At 39.4% G+C, this 13,088-nt stretch overlaps 1 protein-coding gene across 2 annotated transcripts; it reads right to left on the bottom strand.

Annotated features, from left to right (window-relative positions):
• Positions 1-6,699: 6,699 nt before the first annotated feature.
• On the bottom strand, positions 6,700-9,685 carry LOC146579169 (type-2 ice-structuring protein-like). 2 transcript variants are annotated; one of them, XM_085269486.1, is made up of 8 exons: positions 9,635-9,685; positions 9,455-9,528; positions 9,281-9,368; positions 9,024-9,086; positions 8,641-8,747; positions 8,398-8,532; positions 8,197-8,305; positions 6,700-7,026 (listed from the first exon to the last, which is right to left on the bottom strand). In XM_085269486.1, exons 3-8 carry the CDS (start codon positions 9,339-9,341, stop codon positions 6,950-6,952), a joined length of 552 nt encoding a protein of 183 aa, XP_085125612.1. In that variant the 5' UTR covers positions 9,342-9,368; positions 9,455-9,528; positions 9,635-9,685; the 3' UTR covers positions 6,700-6,949. The 2 variants fall into 2 exon arrangements, with proteins under 2 accessions (XP_085125612.1, XP_085125611.1); XM_085269485.1 differs by lacking the exon at positions 9,635-9,685 and having other exon boundaries at positions 9,455-9,619.
• Positions 9,686-13,088: the final 3,403 nt, after the last annotated feature.

Genomic DNA, 13,088 nt, shown 5'->3' with positions numbered 1-13,088 from the left:
CACAGACAGAATACATACATACGTCAAATCAAAGCCACAATGACTCTTAACACAGTTTAAAAGAACGTTGTCTTCGTCTCGTCTGGAACACGAGCCCCACATCCTGCCAGACGCTGTTCCTCTTTCCAGAGACAAACATGACCAACTTCTCACCTATAAATGAGTCTAACTAATGTGTGTGTGTGTATGTGTTGACCTTACATGCCCTCTCATCTCACCCGTTGCACTTCTGACCTTTTACCAGACCAGAGGCTCATCCTTATGTGTAATAACCTAACTGAAACTACATGTACTATGTTGAATAAATGTTTTAATCAAGAACTTCTACTAAAAGTTTAGTAAAAGAATATAAAAGTATAACAGACAATTTGAATAACCTAGTAATTCAAATATTCTCGTCTAACCTGCTCCTCAGAATAACTTAGACTCTGCTTTCACTTCTGCAAACTCTCTGCAACTTCCTGTCAACTCCTGCCTGCAACTTAGTCTTTCTGAAAGACACACACACTGTTTAAACCTCTGAATACAATATCAATGCTGCAGGTTATATTATTAATGCAAGGGTAATAATGATGATTATTTACCAATAGCAGTAAAATAATTTCCCTGCTCCACAATATATTAAAATTAGGGAATTAAATATTTATCTGCACTTGCTGGTGTTAATAATATGTCCTTCTAGTCCAAGACTTTGGACAGTTAGAAAACAATATGTCATCATGGGCATTACAATTTGATTTCCCCCCCCCCCCCCCCCCCCCCCCCCCATTTGTTTTGTTTTTTACTACTGTGTGGCTTCTATTAATAATATTCCAAATAAAATGGGCACTTTTTAGATGTCTCTGTACAGTTGAAGTAAGGGGAGACAAATATGAGTCTCTTATTTCCCCTTACTCCTGTGGGTGGTCTTTATCCTTCAAGCTTGGGTTCTCTACCAGAGGCCTGGGAGCTTCAGAGTATCTTTGCTGTTCCTAGGACTGCGCTCTTCTGGACAGAGATCTCAGATGTTATTCATGGTATCTGCTGGAGCCACTCACCTAGTTTGGGATTTACCGCAACTAGTGCTCTGGTTACCACTGGGACTACTGTTACCTTAAACTTCCAACTTTTATTTCTTAAGATAAAGTGAACCAATTTTTTTGGAAACGATCATGACTGATGCTGCTGGTATTTCATAAACTCTCAGCTTGAACTTTGACAATGCTGCTGCCAGTAAATGAACTGGCCCTAGAGAAAACACCTCTTTCACGACCTAAAAAGAGACAACCAAAGGTAAAGACAGAAAACAACAATTGTTGACACACATGACCAAAACACAGGCAGTTCTGATGAAGAATACACTTACCAAAGGATTCTGTGTTAATGTCTGGAATTGTTGTCAATTTTTGTAAACTTCCCTTGCCATCCATCCCCAGAAGTTCTCAACTTGATTTAGATCAGGGGAACACGGAGGATGGTCCAAAACAGTGATGTTATCCTCCTGGAAGGAGTCCCTTGTCCTGCGAGCATTGTGTACTGTAGCCTTGTCTTTTTGAAAAACCCAGTTGTTACCACACAGACGAGGGCCCTCAGTCATGAAGGATGCCCTCTGTAACATCTGGACATAGTTAGCGGCTGACACCCTTGCACCTCCTGAAGCTCTATTGTTCCACTGAGGGAAAAAGCTCCCCAGACCATTATGGTGCCCCCTTCACAGTGGCATGTAGAAAACATCTCAGGTGGGATCTGCTTGTAGATCTGCATCTAAAGCATAAAGGTTACTGTTTTGAGGATGCCAATGTTCACATTTTGGACAGAGAAGACAAATGATTTGTTTTTCCCCAAGCAAAAAAACAAAAAATGAGAGAGAGAGAGAGAGAGAGAGAGAGAGACATGAAATTAATACTGATTGAGGATAATAATAATTGAGGATTATGGGTTTTTTTTTAAGCTGGTGACCCTCTGAACGAGGAAGGCATGCCCAAGAATGCATTGCTAGTACAGGACACCACCTCTAAAGTTTTGGAAAAAACTTTAGTTGTCAAGGTAGAAATATAGTATATATAGCATTGTTTCAGATTTCTGCAAAAACATGGCTGCCAATCTATCAGCTACTGACTCACCTCGTCTTTGTAAGTGAATGCCAACAAGCAGTGCGTTAGTAGTAAATGAGAGACATAATTACAGTGTTGCTTTAAAGAATGAAAATTGATGATGGAGTCGAACTCAGTCGAGTTGACCTCTGCTTGCATGAAACAGTTATATAATACACTGCCATTTAAGCGATTATATATTGTCTAGCACACTGTATACAGGAACTTCTGTCATATTATGTACTTTGGTTTACTTGTACTAAAGAAAAGACTGGAGGATTGTTTCGTGTTTCACTCATTTCTAGCTGAAATTACTTTATTTTAAGAAAAATACCCAGAAAGATACCCCCTTGTACTGTATTCATATCAGCCGAGTTAATCTATATGAACAGTGCAGGACACCCTAACTGCTCTCTTTTAAAACCCTCTCACAATGTCTGGTTTAGACACCGGTACCACCTACGTTTAATTATTCTACAAACACAGGTCTACTATGTTTGCATTTGGAAATAAATATTTGTATTTTCTATGTGTCTTTGTGTGTGAACTTTTTGAATTCTTATGTAACATAATTCTCCACCTTGGTATTATATACCAAGGTGGAGAATTGGTATGTAATACCAAGGTGGAGTAATAATAATTAAGCAACATGTCCCTCAGGTCCGGAGATGCACAGGCCTACAATACAGCCAGGGCTAAGCTAAAGAAGGGGTATCAATAAAGCCAAACACCATTTTAAAAACAAGGAACACTTCTCCAACTCCAACCCCCGATGATTGTGGCAAGGATTAATGACCATTAGATCGATGTTCCCTCTAATTTCTCATGTGTCTGAGTGAACACACAAACTCCCTGAGCGGTACCTTGGACCACTGTGAGCAAAATTAGACGTGTGCACTGTGGTCACACCAGCATCAAATCCATCCAAGTTACATAGTTTATTAAAATAATCAAATTACAGCATTTACATTTATGTTAGATTACTTTTAATTAACTGCTTTAATCCACTTACAATGAAATTTTAAAAACATCTTGTTCATGACCTGTGTAGTATGTTAACACTATTGGAAGTAAAAATAACTTGAACTCCAATTTTGAAAAACAACTTTCTTTTTTATATATATATATAAAGCTCTGACTTGTATTATGAGTATCAGCTGTTCTGCATCAAATTTGATGCCACACAAATTATTTGTGCAACTCCAAAAAATAATTTCTGTCCACTATGAGATAAAGAACAACAGCCTGATACCTGCAGGCCTGACAACAGGAGATGTATCACTCCTGTAACACCTGTAACATTTATCAGTCGCCTCATTGTTCTGACACACACAACTAAACTATTGACTACACTACACACTAACTACACAGATATGCATTAAATGTCGCAAATCTGGCCTGCTTTAAATCCACCTCCATTGTCCTGATACCCCAAAACTCCAACCCATCTTGCCTCAATAACTACCGCCCAGTAGCCCTCACCCCCATCATTACAAAGTGCTTTGAGTGGCTGGTCCTAGCACACTTCAAATCCTGTCTTCCCCCCACCCTGGACCCCCACCAGTTTGCATACTGTCAGAACAGGAGCACAGAGGATGCAGTCTCCATCGCACTGCACTCTGTCCTCTCACACCTGAACAATAACAACACCTATGCCAGAATGCTGTTTATAGACTTCAGTTCAGCATTCAATACAACCCTCTCCTCACAACTCATCAGGAAACTGACAGACCTGGGCATCAGTTCCCTCGTGTGTAAATGGTTAGTGTACTTCCTGATGAACCTGCCCCAACATGTCCGGCTGGACAACTACTGCTCATCCACCATCACCATGAACACCGGTGTACCACAAGGCTGTGTGATGAGCCCTTTCCTCTACTCCCTCTTCACTCACGACTGCAGACCTGCTGATGGTTCCAACACCATCATTAAGTTTGCAGACACCACGGTAATTGGCCTCATCAGTGACAACGATGAGGCCGCCTACAGGGAGGAGGTGGATCGTCTGGCTGAGTGGTGCGACACAAACAACCTGCTGCTCAACACCGAGAAGACCAACGAGCTCATTGTGGACTACAGGAGGAATGCTGACCCACATCCACCCATCCACATTAAGGGGACGGCTGTGGAGCGTGTGAGCAGCTTCAAGTTCCTGGGAGTCCACATCTTCGAGGATCTCACCTGGACGACCAACTGCTCCAAGCTGGTCAAGAAGGCTCACCAGCGCCTCTTCTTCCTGAGGACTCTGAGGAAGAACCACCTGTCCTCAGACATCCTGGTGAACTTCTATCGCTGCACCATCGAGAGCATCCTGACCAACTGTATAACAGTCTGGTACGGGAACTGCTCTGCCTCGGACCCGAAGGCGTTGCAGAGGGTAGTGAAAACTGCCCAGTGCATCGCCGGAGCACCACTTCCTGCCATAAATGACATCTACAGGAAGCGGTGTCTGAAAAGGGCTGGGAAAATCATCAAAGACCCCAGTCACCCATCACATGGACTCTTCACCCTCCTGCCCTCTGGGAGGCGCTACAGGAGCCTCCGGACTAAGACCACCAGGTACCGGAACAGCTTCTTCCCCACAGCTGTCAGACTCCTGAACTCTGCCTCCTGACATCTGACCCACGTTAAACTCATGGACTGAACATACACACGCCCACAACCACCTACTCACACACACACAATGGACAACTGTACCCTCAGACACACAATAATAACATGGACTGACCCACATTAAACTTTTTCATGGATTGAACATACACACACCCACAACCACCTACAACTGAACACACAGACAGTGGAAAAAACAAGCAAATGGACAACTGCACTTTCATACACACAATAATAACATAGACTGAACCATACTAGCACTTTATATAACCCCACTGATCTAAACTGCACTACTGTAAATGCTGTATAGACAATCATTCTGTACAACCAATAATTATAATTCTACAACTGTTTATGACTTGCATAGTTCAGATTTCTGTATAGTTTTGTTAATTATATCCTGTTCATAACCTGTACATAGCTTACACACTCACTACAGCCTGTACATACTTATTGTTATATCATATTCATAACCTACCTTCATACCATGTACATTGCAACATACCCATAATAGACCCATATTGTGTACCCTCATTCCTATAATAGACCCATTTCTGGAATATATCTATATATCTATGTTATTGCTGATATATATTTTTGTAATATATCTATATCTATATCTATATCACAGTCCATGGTATCCAAGCATTCTCTCTTTTCTTCTGCAAAAAAACAAACAAAACAAACCCAAAACACAACAAAACTGCAATAGTTAGTCTCAGTCTGTGCCACTCAAAGCTCATGTGTAATCAGAATCTCCATAATAATGAAACACATTTACAACAGAGGTGAAAGTGTTTAGCGAGAAAGTCTGAGTATAGTTTTTCAGTACTAACTGATAAAATGTGTTTTTCTACATCTATATCACCTGAAATATTCATTCAAATATTCTGCAGTGCATCAAAAACAAAAGAAAACCATTAATAAACATATGAACATCACTTGATGCTGCTGAAGTGAAGCAGAGCAAAGTTACAGCGGTTTTATTAGAGACACAGCGTTTTGCAATTTTGCATAATTTAAAAAAATTTACATTTGTTCAGTAGCCTATTGAACGGCAGAAATGAGGTTTTCTTTTCGGAAGTAAGTCAAAGGAAAAAAAAAACAATGGCCGACAGCGCTGTAAGAATGGTAGAGTTGTGCGTAACAAGCAAGCAAATAATGCAGAAAAAAGATTTTTAGACGGGAAACTGTTCTTGAAGCATACTGAGAGAGAGAGAGCTGTGCATGTAGTGTGATTTTATCACATGATGAGTGGTTTACTCAATATTGTTTGGAGAGTGATAAAACCTGCAGCTTCAGAATCAGGGCAAAAAAGGCGTAAAGACAAAGCGCGGACCCGCCGAAACTTCAGAATCAGCGAGCTGTCGGCTTTCAGCTCGTGTCCGTGTCCGTGCTGTCGGGAGAGAAAGAAATTTTGTGAGGTTTAACCTGAGACTCTGGCATTTCGGGCAAAATAAATATATATTAAAAAATCGATTCAGGATTTTAATGAATTGATATCACGTTATCCAAGCAAGAATCGATTTTAATCGATAAATCGATTATGAAAACCCACCCCTACTTCTCATTATCTCAGACATTGAGGAAGGTGAAGGAGGCTCACTGTGGTGCTCAACAGGGTTAGCACCTCGTTGTTCAGTTCCAGCCCCAGCTCGGACAGTCTCGTTATTGTGTCCTTGGGCAAGACACTTCACCCGTTGCCTACTGGTGGTGGTCAGAGGGCTCAGTGGCGCGAGTGCCCGGCAGCCTCGCCTCTGTCAGTGCGCCCCAGGGCAGCTGTGGCTACAATGTAGCTTGCCATCAACAGTGTGTGAATGTGTGGGTGACTGGTTGTGTAAAGCGCTTTGGGGTCCTTAGGGAACTATACAAATACAGGCAATTTATCATTTTCAGGGTCGCAGGGGGCGCTGGAGCCTATCCCAGCTGTATAGGTGTACACTAAAAATTACTTACTTCATGTTGTGCTTTGACTATAGTAGAACTATAGCTGTAACATGGAGCAACAGACCACCAGTTTCTTTCAATGCTTTAGTGTTTTAATTTACATAAGAATATGAAATACAGTCCACTTTCCAAAATAAATGTGAAAGCATTCTTTTATTTTTAAAGCCTTTCCAAACATAAAATCCTTCTGCAGTTTATTGTATGTGTCGTTTGATCCCTTATGCTGTAGCAACAGAACAGAAATACCAAGAAAGACTCAATAGCTGAAAAACACGTCAGTGTTTTTACTGATGAAGTGTAGGTTTGCATTAGTGATGAGATCACATGATAAGGCTACCACAGATAGATGGGAGCTTAGTCTCACACTTCTTGTCATCCAAGCATCCTGCCTTTCCTTCTGCAAGAAACACACAAAAAACAAAACAGGAATTGGTCTCAAACAGTGACACTATGACTCAACGATCCTCTTTCATCAAAATTTATAAAATGTAACAAAAACTTTCTGAAATGAGGGGACAATTTTTAGCAAAAAAATGAGTGTAGCTAGTTGCTAAGACACAACTAAATACAATATTTGTCAACTTATTTTAATTAATTACATTTGGCTATATCATCATTGATGCATGTGTACACAGTTAAAAGCAGAGGACAGTTCTGTGGATTCAGAGGAATATGTAACAGTGTTCACCAGTTACATCAGCGCATGCATTGACAATATTGTCATGCTACAAAACGTATCCAAACCAGAAGCCACGGTTGAACTGTGAGGTACATGCCATGCCATGCTACATGCACGCTCCGCTGCATTCGCCTCTAGTGATGCAGATAGAAACAAAAAGGCCAGATATGATCTGCGTAGATACATCATGGAAACCAAGACTGAAGCTGGAAGGATACTACAACAACAGGAAGGCTTTCCAGCGTGTCATTAAAAAGGCACACTTCATCAGTAGAGTGCCCCTCCCACCACTACAGGACATTTACAACAGTCGGGTCAGGAAAAGGGCACACAACATCATCAAGGACCACACACACGCCCACAACACACTGTTCACACTCCTGCCAACTGGCAGACGCTACAGGAGTGTGAAAGCAACAACAACCCGACTAAAGAACAGCTTCTATCCACAGGCCAGCAGTCTACTGAATCACTAACTAGTTGTTGTTGATTATCTTTGACCTGAAAAATTGCTATTTTGTATTGTACAATCAATACAATACAACTTCATACAATATAAACATGTTAATATTGCATACTCTGTAAATATTACCACTGTGACAGTGTTGCAACTACTTGCACTTTATGCTAAATTCCGTCTACACCCACAGATAAGCTACAAAGCCCTTGTTTTACTTTATTATCTTCTGTGCTATGTTCTACTCTCAGAGTTAAGTTTACTCTTTATTTTAGTTAGTTGAATATTTAGTTGTGTGAAGGGAACCTGCAAAGTAAGAATTTCATTGCTCTGCATCACCACTTGTGTTTTGCAGTGTATATGACAATAAACTTCTTGAATCTAGCAGTTTTTTTTTCTTTTTTTTGATGGTGGTTGGGGGGTAGACTTACCACCAAAAGTTATCTGCAAACAGTGGTGCTTATGTTTAGCTTCCTGTCCTCTGCAAAACTCAGCAAAAGCAGACACGCCCATATAATCACTCCAGGACCAGGAAGGATTCTGTTAAAGCAAAATTTAAAAAAAAAAATTGCTAATTCATATTAATTAAAAATGCAATTGTTTCATAAACTGCTAGACACCATGCTATTTACCGCTGGAGTATTATGGCCTCCAACCCAAAACTGTCCATAGCCACGTCCAGCACGTTGCACCTCCTTTTGAATCTCGTTAGCTTGACTGGCACTATACACAGATGCAAGCTGTCCTCCACAAGACTGACAGTTTCTCTACAGCGCAGACAAACAGACAGAATTAAGTGACCAAGAAATTTTACATCATTAATGTACTCCAAGCTTTCATAGTATACTTAGTGTAATAATCAATATCTTTGTTACTTGAGCCTCAGCCCAGGTCATGTATCTTGGAACAAAGAGGAGGCACTGTTGACTGTGCATACTCCATCCATCAGGGCAAGATGGAACCCAGCCACCAAAAGGGTCCTCTGAGGACAAATGGACAAGAAATGTTGATATTGAGCTGCCAGTGAATAGTTAATCTGTTGTCACTCTTCATTTTTTGGCTTTTACGGGAAAAAACTAAAATAAATAAATATTGTTATATTGCATCTGTTGTAAATGGTTTCATTCACCAAATGTCTGCATCTGCATGGGCTGAAAATGTTTTTGGTTGCAGTTACTAATGTAGAGCATGTGCTGTTCTAATTTTTTACAGTTGGATCATCGAGATATTCATCCTAAAATAACCATCTTACATTCACCTGGTACAGGAGGAGCATCTGTCAAGGGTATATTACTATAAACTGGAACAGTTGCAGGGACAGCTTCAGCCACAGACAAGAAATAAACAAGAGAGTTAACACAGTATCATAAATTCAGTACCACAAAGATAAAATGCTCATGAACAATTAACACTTAAAAAATCAGACTGATTGAAACATCTAAAATCTGCTATTCTTCAATCACATTTTGTATGTAAAATCTAAAAATATCTACACATTTGCCTTTAAATACTCACAAGAAACTTGGGCAAGAGCCATCATGGTACACACAAGCAGAGGCACAGTAAGCGCCTTCATCACGGAGCCTTAACCTCTGATAAAGACCTAAAGGGGTTTCATTTGCATTGGGTTTACAAACCAGTGGTGAGAACATTCATTTTAATGAAAAGAAAAAACTTTTGCAATGTTACCTTCTGTTCTTCTTTCTTGGTCTCAGTCTGCAGATCCTGTGTGGGGAGCTGAAGACTGCTGGTCTTAAATATGCCTATTCACAGGGGGGGAAACAAGAAAAGAGGTCATACATACTCATAACACACAAAGAAAGAAAAGCAAATATAAATTTAGCATGAAAAATGAACCGGGGCTTTTACTGGCACATAAACGCCCTTATCCTGTGTCAATGAACTGCCGGAAGATCACCTGATTTTTCTCCAGCACAAGCAAAGTTCAGTTTATAATGTTCATGTTTATTCAAGGATTTATCAGTAAAGAAATGTGATAGATTTGTGTTTGAATATGAGACATGACCCAGCACCAGCCCTACCATCCACAAAGAGGCTTTATTATTTAATCCTGTGATGTCTGTAACTCTTTGTTAAAAAAGCAGCAGTTAGACACCCTGCATGTCTGTTTACTTTATCTTTGACCTTTTCCTCCAACTCCATTCTTTTAAATGTTTTCTCCCTCTTTTCTATTTCTACCCTGTCTTTCGCTAGTCTGGCTTATTATTGCAATCAACCAGAAAACCACTCTGATAACAGTGCACATCAAAAACAAACTATGAGCATGTACTGTGTATTTCTCTCCACTGTGAATTACACACAATATGTTTGTAGCCAATGCTTATAATAACAGATGTCACAGTCATGACTTTCATGTGTTTAAGGTCCCCGTGTTGCATAAACTGTACTTGACAGCTTTTCTGACTACCCTGTGTCACCCTACCCACAAAAACTTCTCCACCCATATTTGCATATCCAGTATTTGATATGAGGGTGTCTGTTGGTCAGTGTAGCAGGATACAGCAACAGTGCCAAACAGCATTATAGTAAACAGTTACCCTCAAAACTGCAGATGATCTTTGGCGGAATGATTTGAAAAAGTTTATTTAATTGTTTCGAGGTTTAATTCACCGTGTTGGTTAAAGTTGATTTTTAGAAATAACATCTGACGATTACTCCCATTAAAATATAATCTCTTAGAGTAGAGTTATCTACAGTGAAAAGCAGCTCCTTACCTTGCATTATCAAAAATAAACATGTCTTTGCATTTAGGTTGTGAACACAGATTAGGTTCAGCAGAATATGTGTAACCTATGACACATTTGGAAATCATTTAAATAAATTGAACCAGAGAGTAAAACTTGTAAAATAAATGACCTTGAGGATGTTACTATTTACAACAGATGTGTATACACAAATATTTATTTATTTTAGAACATCCTGTTCCCAGTTGCTCCAGCACCAGGTTTCTTTTTCTGTTCTTGGAAACACAAGCAGAGGAACTCTGTCACTGCCACGTATTACTGGAGCAAACACAGCATCTCACATCTTCACTCTCTATCACACACACACAGTAAGTGAAGAATGATCAAAGACCCCAGTTGTGTGTGTATAGCCTGGAAATAACTAATTTTCAGTTCAAACATACAATATTCTTATACCCAGTCTTCCAATCTTAATGGATATGTATGAACATAGGGTTATATATGCTTCTAAAAGTATGTGCTTTTAAGTACATATTAGTATGTGTTTATATATTGTATTTGTATTGTATTTATGTCAGTAAATGTCAGTGTTAAATGTTAGCTAGATATCAGTAAAGTGCAGATAAAAGGTCAGATTTCTTAGCCCTCCAGATTAAAAGTGTAAAGTCCTAGTTATAGGACATATGTGTTTTAGTCAGCCAAGAGACACAAAAACAGTGCTGTGTGATACTACAGATTTTGGTATTGATCTGATACCAAGAAAATACAGAGGCAGTATTGTTGATGCCAGTACCAATACTGATACTCTTAACCAAAAAAGGCAGCTTGTACAGGAGAGCACTGTGTCATGATTTTTATTTATTTATTTGGAAATTATAAACATATTTTAATGGCCACTAAAATCCTTCATTTTGAATTAAAAGCTTCCAGGCAAACGTGTTCTGGTAGTTTGTGGCTGTGGTAGGAACACTGTTGAGCATCTGTGAGTAATGATGTCACTAGAGGGAAGCAAAATATCAGAATGACAACCGCCTGCTCTTCAGTGACTTACCGTATCAAAGTAGAAATTGCAATATAACCACACAAAGGTTCTTTCTCTACCTTCGAGTGGTTTAAATTCTTTCAATCTTACTACACTCTTGGTGTCTTCTCTCAGTATAGCAATCAACAATTGATTCTGTTAAGGAGATCAGGTTGCCTTAATCTTACTACATTATTAAAATAATTTAAGATGTTTATGTTTTTTGGCATTCCTGCTTTCTTTAATTTTCTTAAACAAAAGTTAAAAAGAAAAGGTTTGCATCATGTTTGAGGTTGATGTCTTAAAATATCACATCAATAATGCAAAAGTAAGGCTCTGGCTAGACAGCAGGACTCCAACTGTTTAAGCCTTCAAAAAAAAGAAAAGAAAAAGAAATCATCCGTAACAGTAAACCTGAGAGTCTGATTTACTCATATTAATGTTCAAACTAGAAACAAAAAACAAACAAACAACCCCCCCCCCCACAAATTTTACATTATGTGGCCTTGTAGCAACCAGCAAAACATGTGTTAAACATGTACTATAGCGTCACCTTGTGGAAAAACTGGAAATAATTAAATCAGAAGCGAGCCCATTTCAGCTGTACTGATGTGTAACCCTACTGAAGGTTTATTAGCAAGAAAAGCCCTAAAAGGCCATTATAAGATGATCTAGGATTGGCAGGAAGCCAAGGTATAAACATCAATAAGGAAGGACCACACCAGGGTAAACAGTGCACAAATTGTTATATTTGACACATAGCAGCTGCAAATCAATGTACTTAAAACAATCAAATAAAATGCTAAATATCCCCCTCCCAAAAAAAAAATAACAAACTAAATTAAAGTGCGCACATACAGCTTTTCTCTGAGTCATATGTATGAATGAATAATGTCTGATGACTGATGGATCATTGGGACCTGTTCTGTTTGTTTAACTGTTGTCCTACCGCTGAAAAAAGAAAGTTTGTAGTCTTGCAGGTATCTGAAACTTTGATGGGAACGAAGCTCTGGATCCAATAAAACCTCAGCAAATCCTATCCACTTTTATCTTAATATAATAACTATAATATTGGCCATATCATATTTACACTGACTTTAGTCTCATGAACAACATTAACTAACTGTTATTTACTAGCTAATCTTAAATGACTGTTCAGCACAGAAATGAAGCCCAACAATCATGTTTTACAGTCCTGTGGTCTCAGCCTCAGATACTTATTAAATCACACAAAGCTTGTGTAGAAACAAACAAATGAACAAAATATGTTCTCCTTCATTTCTGTCAACCACACGTTTCCAGCTATCATGGTTGCTAGGCGACCTGGGCAGTGCGACGGAGGCTAGACCGTCCCATTTCACAAGCCTCGCACTTCTGGCCTTAGCGGTCTTTGAGTACGCGGCCCTTGAGGACCGTTGAGGCTGCGTACTTTAAGGCTGCAGACCCTGAATTGGGATACAGCCTGTGTCTGAACTTCTCTGTGCCATAATGGTTCTGAGAACTACTCACATTTCTGTTATGGTGAACAGAAGAAAAGCACCTCAGTGTCCTTTATGATGTCCAGCTAAATTTGTAGCAAAACAGTTATGTATTTTAT

The sequence above is a fragment of the Mchenga conophoros genome, linkage group LG3 (assembly GCF_057382185.1).
Source record: "Mchenga conophoros isolate Kocher_MC1m ecotype Shallow Benthic linkage group LG3, M_conophoros_male_GT1.1, whole genome shotgun sequence".
Taxonomy (NCBI): Eukaryota; Metazoa; Chordata; class Actinopteri; order Cichliformes; family Cichlidae; genus Mchenga; species Mchenga conophoros.
This window is presented reverse-complemented; position numbering and strand designations above follow the sequence as displayed.

Coding starts and splice junctions, on each gene's coding strand:
- LOC146579169 (XM_085269486.1), bottom strand. CDS start 9,341: ATGAAGGCGCTTACTGTGCCTCTGCTTGTGTGTACCATGATGGCTCTT. Junction 8,748..9,023: donor AGATGCTCCTCCTGTACCAG/GTGAATGTAAGA, acceptor ATTTGTCCTCAG/AGGACCCTTTTGGTGGCTGG. Junction 8,306..8,397: donor GAGGCCATAATACTCCAGCG/GTAAATAGCATG, acceptor TTGCTTTAACAG/AATCCTTCCTGGTCCTGGAG.